This window comes from Podarcis erhardii (assembly GCF_964252035.2).
Source record: "Podarcis erhardii genome assembly, chromosome: 17".
NCBI classification, from domain to species: domain Eukaryota; kingdom Metazoa; phylum Chordata; class Lepidosauria; order Squamata; family Lacertidae; genus Podarcis; species Podarcis erhardii.
This window is the reverse complement of record NC_138515.1, coordinates 10,679,278-10,694,064: the sequence shown is the minus strand read 5'-3', so window position 1 is coordinate 10,694,064 and position 14,787 is coordinate 10,679,278. Positions and strand designations below refer to the sequence as shown.

The 14,787-nt window shown below is 41.8% G+C and overlaps 1 protein-coding gene across 6 annotated transcripts in view; it reads right to left on the bottom strand.

Annotated features, from left to right (window-relative positions):
- Positions 1-14,787, bottom strand: part of SUPT20H (SPT20 homolog, SAGA complex component) — a 35,913-nt gene that overhangs the window by 6,539 nt on the left and 14,587 nt on the right. For 3 of the 6 annotated variants that reach the window (XM_081845011.1, XM_081845012.1, XM_081845009.1), the window contains exons 14-21: positions 13,281-13,438; positions 11,868-11,900; positions 9,799-9,916; positions 9,124-9,232; positions 5,944-6,099; positions 3,980-4,292; positions 1,564-1,718; positions 52-110 (exon numbers count right to left, since the gene is read on the bottom strand). In XM_081845011.1, coding sequence (XP_081701137.1) covers positions 52-110; positions 1,564-1,718; positions 3,980-4,292; positions 5,944-6,099; positions 9,124-9,232; positions 9,799-9,916; positions 11,868-11,900; positions 13,281-13,438 — 1,101 coding nt within the window. The remainder of the gene's footprint in view (positions 1-51; positions 111-1,563; positions 1,719-3,979; positions 4,293-5,943; positions 6,100-9,123; positions 9,233-9,798; positions 9,917-11,867; positions 11,901-13,280; positions 13,439-14,787) is intronic. The other 3 variants (XM_081845010.1, XM_081845013.1, XM_081845014.1) reach the window with 3 other exon arrangements.

Genomic DNA, 14,787 nt, shown 5'->3' with positions numbered 1-14,787 from the left:
TCCCAGTCAATATAGAAAAATAGGACAACATACATGACCATACAATATTACCTGTAGCAAATTCAAAGGGCGAAGGCCTGGAGCATTTTTTAAGCCAAAAGGGCCACCTGCTGAGATTAAGAGAACATTGTGATTTCCCTCCCTCTTCAGTTACATCCAAATTAGAGGTAGATTTGTATTGCTAAGTAATAGTAAAACAACAGCAGCTGATAAAAGCAAAAATATCTCGCCCCTTTCAAATTAAACTAAAGCTTTTCACAAAACTGTCTCATTGACTCAGCCAAAATTTATAAAAACAACAAAAGAGACAAAAATCTGGTTATTAAATATATTCAACAACACAATCTTAAGGCTCAGAAGAATGGTTGAGAGCATCTGCACTGAACCTCTCATATATTATCTGGTTTCAATGGACAGAACAATGGCACCCAAACTCTGAATCCAGTTCCTTCTCTCTGAAGTCTGCAGGACAGCAAGCATACAAATCATATATTTAATACTTATTTGATATATTTATACCCGATAGATCAAAATGTGTGTGGCAGCTTACAAATCATGGATCAATGAAACACCAAACAAATCAGGAAGTTATGGAATTACTTTCATTATATTTGATTTTTATTCTGTTGTGTGGTTTTATATTATTGTTGATGTGAGGTACTCTGCATCCTAACTTCTAAAGGGTGATACGTAAAACTCTTAAATAAATGAAGAAAGAAAACAAACCGCAACAGAGCAAAACTGAAGACTGCATGGTGTCAGATAAAAGTGAAAAACTCTAAAAACAGCAGCCAATACTGTACCAATGCACCAAATTTAAATGTCTAGATAAGCAATATCGATTTTACTTGGCACTGAAAGCTCTGTTTAACAACTTGCACCGGGCAAACAAATCTAGAAAGGAAATTCCAGTGACTAGGTGCCATGACTTAAAGGCCCACTATTTGGCAATAGCCTGTCTAATCTCAGCAGATGGAGGAACACTGAGAAAGACCTGCTGTAAGTTACATTATCATGCAAAGAAGAACCTGTCTTCTGGAATTTATTAAGATTTGACGTGGGCAAGGAGAAATGGCGAATAAAGAAAAAAGGTAGCCGACATATACGCATGAACTTCTTACAGTACAGTCGTACCTTGGAAGTCGAACGGAGTCCTTTCTGGAAGTCCGTTCAACTTCCAAAATGTTTGGAAACCAAAGTGTGGCTTCGGATTGGCTGCAGGCTTCCAAAAATAGTTTGCAAACCAGAACAGTCATTTCTGGGTTTGTGGCATTCAGAGCCAAAATGTTCGATAACTAAGCTGTTCGAAAACCAAGGAACGACCGTATTTAGGAGATTCAGTCACATGGCATAAAGGGATTTTTCCAGAGCCCTGGAGATGGCTAATTCACATGCTATCAATTTTAACCAGAAGTAATTTCTAATTTTTTATCACTGGCTACACAGGTCATTAATGAGCCAATCAACTACTGCATTTAATTTTTCCATGACTTTCCCCGTTATAGTGGAAGTAGTCCCACACTGTGCCATTCCCATTCAACCAAGATGGAATTTCCTACTGACCTGGCTGTGAGGAGGGTTGCACTGCAGCAGGCAGTACACTCGGCACCAGGCCTCCTGATGGTAAAATGCCACTTAGGTTGAGGCCTGCAGGGGTTATTGCACTAGTACTACAACCCAGCATGGGGTTTGAGCCGCTCATCAATGTCTGCGCTCCACTGTGCAAAAGGAAATGAGCAAGCATGAGACCAGAATGTCGTAAAACAGCACAAAGTACCGTTTCTGGTATCTAATAATAATAATAAATTTTATTTATACCCCGCCCTCCCCAGACAAGGCCGGGCTCAGGGCGGCTAACAACCAATAATAAAAACAAGTTGAATGAATACAACATAAAAACAAGATTAAAATACAACATTAAAACATTAAAATGCAGCCTCATCACAGGAGGAGAAAGGAAAAAAGAAAGAGGGGGAGGGAATCAAATTGACTCCAAGCCAAAGGCCAGGCGGAACAACTCTGTCTTACAGGCCCTGCGGAAAGAAATCAGATCCCGCAGGGCCCTGGTCTCAGGAGACAGAGCGTTCCACCAGGCCGGAGCCAGTGTTGAAAAGGCCCTGGCTCTGGTTGAGGCTAATCCAACTTCCTTAGGGCCCGGGACCTCTAGGGTGCTGCTATTTATGGACCTTGAGGCTCTCTGTGGGGCATATCGGGAGAGGCGGTCCCGTAGGTACGAGGATCCTAGGCCGTGAAGGGCTTTAAAGGTCAAAAGCAGCACCTTAACTCTGACCCTGTACTCCACCGGGAGCCAGTGCAGCTGGAAAAGCACTGGGTGAATATGCTTTTGCATCATTAGGGTTGAGGTTATATAGTTCAATCACCAGCTGATTTTATTATGTCTTATTACTCAGAAAAAAAATATGTACTGAAACTTGCAAGTAAAATATGCTGCTCTAAAATAAACAAATCGGAAATGGGTCCATTTCTCCGCACTGTCTAGATGCCATCTTTTAGTTAGACCAGGGTTTCCCAAACTTGGGTCTCCAGCTGTTTTTGGACTACAATTCCCATAATCCCTAACCACTGGTCCTGCTAGCTAGGGATGATGGGAGTTGTAGTCCAAAAACAGCTGGAGACCCCAGTTTGGGAAACCCTGGTTTAGACATTCTCACAGTGCTGCATGAACTCTCCCACATTAGGGAGGATATGAAAAAGTGCCAAAAACATAACTCCAATGACAGTGAGAATAATGAGGAAATAGGAGACCTACTTTTTTCCTACTTTTAAATGCTTTTTTCTTTTTTGTTTTTTGTCAAGATATTTAGTGAGTAGTTGCATTTGTGTGTTTTTTTTTTCTCAAATGCACTTGCTTCGCTTTTTCTTGTATTTTGTGTTCAAATGAAACTCAATAAAAATATTTTAAAAAAAAGAGAGAATAATGAGGAAATAAACTATTTCTTCATTAGTATTATAATTATTTCAAATATTTCAATACAGATTGTAAATATCACCCCCATCTAATACCTCTAGACTTCCCAACCCTTCCCTCCGTGACATCCTATTTACTTGTTATGCTGCATATTCTCTTTAACCACCATTTCATTCTAGTCTTTCTCTTGGTTGTTAATTACTGCTGCTCATAGATCTTATCTTTTTTTTGCAAATTATCTTTATTGGTTTCTTTTAATTTACATTCATAGAATCACATTATAACATCTCAGTTCTCCCATGACTAAACTTATATTTCTAAATAATAATAAAGAAAACAAAAACAAAAATGTGTGCTAATTGACATTTTGTTCTTTTGTCTCTTTAAGTAATCTACCCTCAGCTGTGTCTCACCCTGATCTCTGACTTTTGTCATTATGCTGGCTAATTCTATGTATTCAATCAACTTACTTTGCCACTCGTCTTTAGGGGAAATTGCTTGTTCTTGCCACTTTTCACGTGTAACAGTTAACTTTAAGCTCTCAAATCTAACAAGGAATGACGTCTCCACGCTAAGCAAAAACGAAGCTTTTAGCAATTCTTTGCTTTTTGCACCAAATCCACATACCGTATTTTTCGCTCTATAAGACGCACCTAGTTTTTGGAGGAGGAAACAAGAAAAAAAATATTCTGAATCTCAGAAGCCATAACAGCAAGATTGCTGCGCAGTGAAAGCAGCAATCCCTCTTGCTGTTCTGGCTTCTGGGATAGCTGCGCAGCCTGCATTCACTCCATAAGACGCACATACATTTTCCCTTACTTTTTAGGGGGGGGGGGGAGTGAGTCTTATAGAGCAAAAAATACGGTAATTATGGTTATCTTTTAATACTTATGCAGCGCATAAAGCGTTCACTTTCACAGACAGGGAGCCGACGAGGGTTGGCAAGCCCTTCTCAAGCCTGGTGTCGTGTCATCAGGACAGCAGAATTCAGGGGCAAAACGACTGTAACAATCAAGAAGTGTGAAGCGCCGTAGACAGAAACCAACTTACCACACAGAGCCCACTACATTGATGAAGTTAAGTCCTGCAGAGTTTGCCATGACCTGGTTGGAGGAGGTTCCTGTAGTAACGGACGTTACCATGGTGGAAAGAGGAATGGTCATTACAGGCAGTGCCTGGCTCAGAGGCATGTGCTGCTGAGCGAACGGGGAGAGCAAGGTGGGCTGAGGGGTGAAGCCTGAATCGTGGGGAGTAGGGGAGGCAGAATGGGTAATCAGAGTTGAGCTCTGAGCCTCAGAAGGGTGTGGGGTCGATGAAGGGGTGCTGGTTGGAGTAGGAGTAGATGGCTTAGGAGTTCCAGACCCTGCTCATTGAGAAAAATAAAAAGCACTAGTTTGTTATAAGAGGCCAGTCCTTTTGTAAAATAAGGTTTGCGGAATCTCACTTAGCTCTGATAGCTTGCTCCAGTTTAAAATAATAAATAAAAACCAGCGAAATGCAAGGGTTAGTAATTGCTGTTAATTACAGGTGTACACAAACAATATCATTAGGCTTAATCCTGCAAATGAACACCAACGCTGTATTTCCCTATTAAATCGTTCTAACACTTGACAATACACTTATGCAACTGCTATGAACATTTCGAGGGCTACCTTTAAACAAAGCATTTTTCTTGCCAAAAATATAGGCATTCAACACACGTAATAGAACATCTGCGTCATAAAACAAAGAAAAACAGATCTGAACAAAAAACACAGACTATGATCAAACTGGGGCAGGGGGAACAGTACAAATAGTTATCAGTAACCAGCTTGCTTAATTTAGGCCTAATTTGCAAAGGAAGGAAGGAAGGAAGCATTGCTTGTGGCAGAAAACAAACACTTGTGTGTTTTAAAGCATAAATTTAGCATGATGACATCATATCAATGGAATGAAAACAAAAAACCAAGCTCTTGAGGTGTTTTCGTTTTATGTTTTGTTTTTTTTAGCTTTCATGTCCTGCAGAAAGAAAGGAAAGAAATGTGAATGTCCAGAAGCTGTGAGCAAAGCCTTATTTACAGCAACAACTGTGTGCAACAGATTTATACAATTACTACTAGCAACATAAAAAGAAGGGAGAGGGTTGTGTGAATCAAACTGTTGGAAAATTGATCAAAGCTTCCTTACAGGTTTTCTTTGTGCAAAACAGGAAGGCAGAAAAATGACACCTTTTGAGCCACCCAGACAATTTTAGATTATGCCACACTCAAGCGACAGGACATTGTGCAGCAGTCTAAAGAACGGAGCAGGCAGCTATGAGCTATTCTTACCAATTCCCTCTTTCTCGCCTTACAAGCTACTGACTATCTATTGAGACATGTAACTATTTCAAAAGTAGGTAAAAATCCACAGCAATGCAGTGATTCTGTCCCAAAATTAAAACTTGGCTGCCACTCAACTGAGTAAACACTTAGCAAAATGGTGTTGTCTTGAAATTATTCTTACATTTTCATCATCAGCAATGATTTGTAAAACGATATAGGAGTGTTTTAAAAAATCAGTTTGTAGTTTATTGTATCACCACCTTGAGACTGATCATGTTATTTACATACACAGAGATACAACTGCACCGTATTTGACGACATTTAAGAAGTTTTAGCTGCTTTAAAAAAAAATGCAAATTTAAGGAGGCATTAAACGAGCTACTGTTTATACACTAGCAGAAAGGGCTGCACTTTGGGAGCTTCTACAGTCACATTAATTACCAGGCTGTGTCAAAGCGAGGGACTAATGCTTCTTGCGTAAAACAGAATAGAACGTATACACAAACGGTGCATACATATATTTATACAGAGAAACAAGTACAGTTACAGCAAACGAAGTACATACAGTACATACAGCCTGCCTTAAGTGATGCAAACTTTATACACAATCTAGGGTACAATGGGCATTTAGATTCTCCAATCAGCTGGTTAGGAAGTTTATAGCACGAGAAGCCTAGGAAGACTTAATGGACAATTTAGGGCGGGACTCACTTTGTGACGAGCTTGCAGGAGACGTGGCGGTTGGAGAAAGCATGCTCAGTTGATTCAGATCCAGAGACTGCTTCCGAGACACACTGGGAGGCTTGGGAGGAGGAGGAGTTGGAGATTTTAGGTGGCCACTTGACTGCTGTGAACTAAAAATATTACCTGAAAAAGCACAAATAATCCATGTTACGTTCTGTGAACCAACACCAGAAAAGAGTTACTTTGTTCTCTAAAGTGTGCGCTTTAGGTGTGCAAAATAAGAAGTGCACAGCAACATCTGCCATTGCTACCTGCAGCAAAAGGTACAGTGGTGCCTCGCAAGACGAAAATAATCCGTTCCGCGATTCTCTTCGTCTAGTGGTTTTTTCATCTTGCGAAGCAAGCCCATTGACGGCTTAGCGGATTAGCGGATTAGCGGCTTTTAGCGCCTTAGCAGCTTATCGGATAAGCAGATAAGCGGCTTAGCGGCTTAGAAAAAGGGGGGGAAAGGGGGGGAAAGTCGGAAAAACTCGCAAGACATTTTCATCTTGCAAAGCAAGCCCATAGGAAATTCGTTTTGCGAAGCACCTCCAAAACGGGAAACCCTTTCGTCTAGCGGGTTTTTCGTCTTGCGAGGCATTCGTCTTGCGGGGCACCACTGTAACTTGAATCTACATATTGCAGGTATGTAAATATCTTCATCCCCTTCCTGTGCCAAAGTTTGAAGCATGAGGGACCCTCTATAATACTGATGGTAATTGCACCCAGACAGGTTATAACGAGTAATTGGAAAAATGCAGAAGAGCTAGGGGTGAACCAATGGAGGGAAAAATTGAAAAATATTATAAACTTAGAATATCTAACTGTGAAAATACATAAAATGAAAGGGTTTAAGGTCAGAGAGAAGGAGGAGCATTGATTTGAGAAAATATTGCATTATTTGGGCAGGTTTGAACAATCTGGGGCAATTAAAATGTTTAAAGTTAAATAAACCTTTTGGAGGAGTGTTAAGGTATATAGAATTGTACATATGGTTGATTTGAATATGTTATTATTGATTATGTATACCCAATGTATCAGCCGCCTGGGGGTTCTCACTGTTTGTCTTTTGGTTGTTGGTTAAAAAATAAAAAAATGAGGGACCCTCTAGAACAGGCTTCCTCGACCTCAGCCCTCCAGATGTTTTGAGACTACAATTCCCATCGTCCCTGACCACTGGTCCTGCTAGCTAGGGATCATGGGAGTTGTAGGCCAAAAACAGCCGGAGGGCCGAGGTAGAGGAAGCCTGCTCTAGGATGACACCTGTCAGAGACCAGGCTGAGGAGTACAGCTCTGATGAGGAATGGTGGGAGTCTACCTCTCCCCACGCAAAGGATCCTGAAGCTGCCCAGGAGCATAGCTGTCAACTTACAGATTTGAAAATAAGGGACCAGCAGCCTCGGAAATAAGGGATCAGCAGCCAAAATAAGGGATTTTCAGAGCACAATTATGTTCGACTTCTGAGCCCCTCCGAGCCAAAGGCAGAAAGGGAGGCCAGCAGGGAGGGAGGGAGAGGAGCTGCTTTAAGGGACATCATCAATAAGGGACAGCAGCGGGACACAGCGCTGGGATAAGGGACTTTCCCGCCAAATAAGGGACGGTTGACAGCTATGCCCAGGAGCTGTGGAGCAGTATAGATTTGGAACAGTGATTTGCAGAGGGACATAGTTCTGAAAACAAAAGTTGGGAAGAACTGGGGGCAGATTGAACAGCAAAGGGAAGAAGAACTGGGGGAGAGCTAACAGACTCTTTCTCTCTCGCTAGAAAGTGTCCAGCCTATCAGTCCAAGGTCACATAGAGCAGGTGAGGTGGCTGCACAAAAAGCATGGTGGCTGCAAGACGCAAGTGACTAGGGGGGAAGTGGGTGGACACCTTAACTGGGAGACCTTTTCTCTGAGATTGATTCTTTGTTCTGGAGCTGTGATCATTAAAATCTCTTTAAATGGTAAGAGACTAATTTTGCTTTGTTCTGCTTATCCACGGCCAAAGGGAGGGAGGAAGCCGTTTTCTCAAAGCCTGACTACACCTCATTTCCCAGTGGAGGTGGTACCTGCCAGGCTATTCAGAGGGCAGACTCTTCCCAGTCAAAACTGCTGCCAAGGAGGGCATGGCGGCGGTTTAAGTCAAGGGGACTTTGTTCCTCGAGCAGGTTTAGCCAGGTAGGCACCTTAATAAAAGCTGACGAGGTTGGCCGTTGCTACTGTATTGCAACAGCAAGTAAAAGGGTGAGGAAGGCAAATTTATAAATGTATTTGGACACTGAGAAACAAAAAAAAGCAAATCACAGCCAGGATTACTCTCTCAAAGATATGCAGCAATAGAAACAAAGGAGAAACAAAGGGGTAGGAAAACGGAAGCTAATGCAAATATATTTCACATCTGGCAACCAATGCGCCATTTTGGTTTCAGATGGTACATGGGTAGATAAGTCTAAAAAGCCCAGGACACAAACTTTCACAGCTCTCTAGTGGCTATGCTGGCTCACTTACCAGAAGTAATATATTTAGAGTTAACTGTGGAAGAGTATATTTGATTCTGATCAAACTAAGTCTCATTGAGCAAAATATACATCAGAAGGATTAGTTTGGTCAGAATCAAGTATACACCTCCAGAGTTAACACTAAACATATTGATTCTGGTAAATGAGTCACCATAGCCGCTAGAGAGCCGTGAAAATTTGTGTCCTGGGCTTTTTAGACTTGTTTACCCATGTACTAGGGATGTGGGCGGCGCTGTGGGTTGAACTACAGAGCCTAGGACTTGCCGATCAGAAGGTCGGCAGTTCGAATCCCCACGATGGGGTGAGCTCCCGTTGGTCGGTCCCTGCTCCTGCCAACCTAGCAGTCTGAAAGCACGTCAAAATGCAAGTAGATAAATAGGTACCACTCCGTCGGAAAGGTAAACGGCGTTTCCGTGCGCTGCTCTGGTTTGCCAGAAGCAGCTTAGTCATGCTGGCCACATGACCCGGAAGCTGTATGTCGGCTCCCTCGGCCAGTAAAGCGAGATGAGCGCCGCAACCCCAGAGTCGGCCATGACTGGACCTAATGGTCAGGGGTCCCCTTTACCCATGTACTATCTGAAAGCAAAGGGGAACACTGGTTGCCAGATGTGATGTTTTCTGCTCTCTTACCCTACTATTTTTTTTTTAAAAAAAAACCCAACAATTACCTGATGAGCTACTTCCTGAACTTGAAGGTAGTTTGATGGGAGGTGGTCGATGTTTCACACCTTTCCCCAGCACTGAAGACTGAATATAGCCCGACACACTCTCAGGCTGCTAGAAGCAAAACAAGAAAACAACAACCCTTCTTACTAGATGTCAACCTTTTCTTCCAGCTTTCATCCTTTTTCATTCTTCCCTTTCTCAATTTCAGGAGAATGAACACCCGAGTTCCTAATTTTTGATTCTGCAAAACACCCGTCCCTAATTCACTGGTACCTCTATTTTAAGACTAGTTCCCGGCATTCCACCCGACTCTCCCGACATTCTGAAAACGTTTCAGACTGCTCAGGAAACAGAACGGGGCATTGGGCTATGCTGGTTGGGGCTGATTTGGTTATTTCACACAAATTACTGGGGTTGTACTTGAAGATGTAATTAAAAGGGGCCAAAATTTCACCAGTGGACAGATTTAGCCCTATCCTCGTGGCTCTCATTCATGAATATCGGGAAAAGCAGAGTCTTAAGATAGAAGAAAGTGGATGGGGCAAAAGCCAAGCAGTTAAAAAGTCCTAGGGGAAAAAAATGATTGTCCCTGTTGTGTAAACTTGAGATTAAATGGAATCACTGCATTTTTCAAAGAGTTACAAAGGTGTCATTTAATTCATTCATTAATAACTTACTTCCATTTCCTTCCCAGGAGAGAGCTGGCTTAGATGGACAGATCCACAGGAGTTGTGAAGCATTTTCACTGGGCATTTAGCTTCGTTTTGAACTAGCTCCTGGTACTGATTGACTACTCTGTAACGTAACATTAAGCAGAGGTCATTCATGAGATCACGTAAGTACTAGGTGAAGGCGTCTCCAGAACCAAAACAATCCAGAGGTTTCTATATTCTTGCCTTTTCTCTATTCATTACTTCCAATCAACAAATTATGGAACTGAAGTAAAAGACCATACCTAAGATGCAACGATAATTGAAGTGACATGAGCAGATTTTACTCAATTTTTTCAAATACAGTCTAATTTGGCATCCTCTCCTACCAAGCTCAATATTTATTTTGAGAAGCAGATGGGGTTGGGATAGTACAAAAAGCAGGACAGTGAGGAGGTATGTGCATAATGAATAAAGGCAACCAGGGGGTGGATGAGCATGGTAACATGTAGAGCATGAAACTCTTCCATGAACACTGAAGGTTTTTTTTTTTTAAAAAAAAAAAACAAAACCAACAGAATCACATAACCATAGAGTTGGAAGGGACCATGGGGGTCATCTAGTCCAACCCCCTGCAATGCAGAAATCTTTTGTGCAACATGTGACTCAATCCCACCACCCTGAAGTTCAGGGTCTGATGCTCTACAAACTGAGCTATCAGAGATTCCTTTTGTTTCTAAACACCGTGCTGAAACCATTAAGGGCTAGAGAAAATAAAAGAGTTTGGATTATGTGCATGTTGTTTTTCCAAATTCTGTAAAAAATAAAATAAAAATCCTCAGGCTGTCATGCAGAAAATAACCAGCACTAACCATGGAAGCTAGTCTATTAATAGCTACTGATCTAAAACCAGGATGAGAAAATGGTGGCCCTCCAGATGTTGCAAGACAGATGTTGCAAGATGTCAACTCCCATCATCCCTGACCATTGCCAATGCTGAGGCTGACAAGAGTTGGAGCCCTGCAACATTAGAAGCGCTGGCCTCATGGCACTGAGTTCATAAATCTCAGGAACAGAATTCATTCCTGAAAAAGAGGACAAAGAAAATGGAGGATCGCTATCAAGCTGAAGACTATGGCAGGAGCAATAGTCTCGCCATAGAGGTGGCGGGTAGCTGCCAGCATCTTCCACACAGCTGATCTGGGACCAGGAGAATAGCCGCTCAAAGCACACTGCTAATGGGTGCAGACTGCTCAGGAATAAAAGCTTGCTAGTGAGCAAGGCTATATGTGCAAGTATGAAGGGAGAATGGAACAGAAAATAAACACAGCTTGGAAAGCTGCCTAATAAGATTCTGCAGAAGAACTTAGTTCTTAACAAAACAAGAAATATCTAAAGAGAGACAATAAATGACTAATGAAGTTAGCATTGTATAATTAAAGGAACAGCAGTCAGGTTCCATTACAGGAGTGTGATTAGATGACAAATTGCCTTTGCCTTATTAGAGGGATGAAATTTCGCCCTTCCCAGAATTGTAGTAACAAAAGGGTTTGGGTAATATGTAAGAAACATTTCAGCTACAGGACACAAAGAAGAGTGAAAGAGGCTTTGGAGACTTTCACCTAGTACCACCAGGAGTCCTTTTAAAAATAAATAAATGTACATATACTGTTAGTATAAAAGTGTGAATAATGCCCATGGAAGTGTGAGCTGGAGGAAGCTGACTTTCTACCTCTTCCTCCCCTTGACTGGCCAATAAAAAGCTTATTTCTTTCCTAAGGGTCTCCTTCTGATATTTAGGGATTCCCCCTTCCCCCAGACCAAGCACGCTTCATTCCCCAGGACTTCCTACCCTAGCGAGCGGCTTTTCAGTGAGCAGGTAAGCAAGAGAGGGCCCCAAAGTCAGCTTCTGCCAGTCCCTTTCCATGGGATCTCCTTCCATGGATCCAGCCCAAAGGGTTCCGACAGCAAAGTTGGGAAATAAACTGGGAAAATGCAGGTCAGATGGACCGGTGTTAATTCTAGCGCTAAGAAGCATGAATGGAAAATACTGAATCACAAAGCATGAATCACAAAAATACTGATGAACCCCTTACCTTTCTGCCTCTGTCTTTGAGCCAATAAGAAAACTGTAGGGGACACAATACATGAATTAAAGATTTGTTTAAGGCAAAAAGAAGAGTTGACATACATCTGATCAGTTGAGGTGGACACTATTATAAAGCCAGTGTGGACTAATGCTTAGAGTTTAATTAGAGCGTTGATTAGGACTGTAAACTTGGGGAACTATTTGTTGGGATTTTTGACTACGTGCAATTCTGTGCAGCTTCACATAGAGTCAATTAAGAGTTGGCCGACAGCCAAGATGACTGAGCAGAGAGGAGTTACCTGCCTGGAGATATGGATGCCTGGAAACAGCTTCTCCATTGGTTAAGGTCTCACACAGGCATAATGATTTATGACCTTACTGACTGGAATGTTTGTTGTTGGTCAGTGTGGTGTTCTGAGAGCCGTTTGGAGTTTGTTAAGAGAGTGCTAGTTAAGATCAGTGTATCTGTTCTTGTATATACAGTGGTACCTCGGGTTAAGTACTTAATTAGTTCCGGAGGTCCGTTCTTAACCTGAAACTGTTCTTAACCTGAAGCACCACTTTAGCTAATGGGGCCTCCTGCTGCCACCGCGCTGCCAGAGCACGATTTCTGTTCTCATCCTGAAGCAAAGTTCTTAACCTGAAGCACTATTTCTGGGTTAGCGGAGTCTGTAACCTGAAGCGTATGTAACCCGAGGTACCACTGTAGTAACTTGTAGAGTCTGCTGTAAATAATAAACACCTATAAGTAACCAAGTTACTAGTAGCAGCATTTATTCCTGCTTCTTCCATCCTGCCTGCAACTGATTGCTTTCTGGAACTCTGCGTATGCTCTGCTAAGGTCTGGCTAAGGTCCTGCAACAGGTCAAAGTTGCAAAACACCAATACTATTCAACTAGATATTTGGGCTAGCACTAACACAATGAGACTTTGCCCCTTGCCGGCCTGCACACCCCATACCACTCCCAAACCTGTTCTGGAGGGTTGGGCAAACCCCAGACCAGAATTAGGGGGAGCTCAGGGAGAGGAGAGGAGCAGAACATTCCACTGCACAGGAGAAATCCTTGCATTGGTGGAACATTCTGCATTCTACATTCAATACAGCACATTAGTCCAAATTCCCACTCAGTCCTGAAGTTCGCACAGTGACCCTGGGGAAGTCACCATCTTTCAGCCTAACGTTTTTCATGGCGGGTGAAGAGACAAAGAAGCATGTACATCGCCTTGAGCTCCTTGGAGAATAGATGCAATATAAATGGAATAAATAAAACGACTATTAGTCATTGCTGCAAATGGAAGCTTCTTTATATTCAGAAGCTGTGTATTTCAAAATATTAGATACTGGGAATGAGCAACAGGGGAAGGTCTGTTGCCTTAAAATACGTGTTTTTCTCCAAAATTTAAGATGAAGGCCACTTACTGTGATGGAATTGTTGAGCTCTCATTGTCTTCGTCATTTTTAATCATTTGTATTTTACCATAGTATAATGGATTTCCCAACGACTGAAAAATGGTCAGTTTTGTTTTCTGAAGATGACTGCCAACTTCACATTCGAAGACATAATCATCTTTTATTTCCTGTCAAAGAGAGAAATATTGATACAAGCAGACCATTTCAAAAGATTCCTCCAATTCACAGATTAAAAGGAGGCAAACCGCTGGAGAGCCCTTGAGACAAGAGGATGGGTGTGCATTTTTAAATTTTGCTTCCAAGTAAATTCTAGAAGAAGAAGAATAGAATCACAGAATTGTAGAATTGGAAGGGACACCCATCTGGTCAAACCCCCCACGATGCAAGGGTTCATCAATAAAGACCTGGTTATGTTTAGAATGATACTGCATAGGGAAATGTTCCCTGATACCAAGATGAGGGATTCTATGGAATGCAGATAGAGAGAATTGATAAGAATAATGATCTGTTGTGACCTTGACGGAAGTGTACAATAGATGAGCCTTCCTGTGTTTTGGTTCGTTTCTTTCTTTTATGTTCTTTTCTTTTCTTTTCTTTTCTTTTCTTTTCTTTTTCTCCTTCCTTTTTCTTTCCCATAATGGCTCATGTTTTATGCCATGTATTTTGATATTCTTGGTAGTTTTGTATCCCTTTCTATTACTATTATTATTAAGGATTTATCTTTGGTAATTTTGGTTGCTTATATTTACCTGTATTTGTTTAAAGCAAATAAAATAAAATAAAATAAAGAATCTCAACAAGCGGTTCCCCATCCAATGTGAAACCATACTTGTTCCTGCTTAGCTTTGCAAATATACTAGCAGTTTTATTGCTGCACCAGAGTATCAGTGCCTTTAGGCCTGTCCCCAAATGAGTTCCAAATGGGCCACTATTTGAGCAGTTTCAGGGAGCAGAGGAAAGCAGCTATGGCAATGAGCTGCACGTGACATCTTTGCCAGCTGCAAAGTTGCCACCCAAGTTAACCACACCACACAGCTAAGTGTAGCTACAAATGTCCATGCCTTTTATAAGAGTCTGCCCTACTCCTTCTGTCCCAATAGTGAACAGAAGAACTTGTTCTGCAGCTCAGATACAGACCTGTATGCTTCTAATCTCAGCAGTTTCATATTCAGCAAAGACTTAAAACTTCCTCCTCCTTGCTGGGTTTCTGAACCCAAACAGCAGAAGGGCAGCTCTGCTATGACAGGATTTCAATGTGCGTACAAGGCACATTCAATATAGGCTAGCAATTTGGCCAAAGGAAAAATCCTGGTCTACCCAGTTTGTCTATCAATTTCAACGAATCTGCACCAACTTTGGGTATCACCACAATAATGTACTGAGGGAAAAACTACAAAAATGGGGGGGAAAGATCTAACAACAAAAATATAGGATTCACTATATGGGCGGAAAGTCGTTATTTTCCCCACCCTGATTTTGAGAAGCTGCTGTGGACAGTCTAATGGTTTCAGTTTCT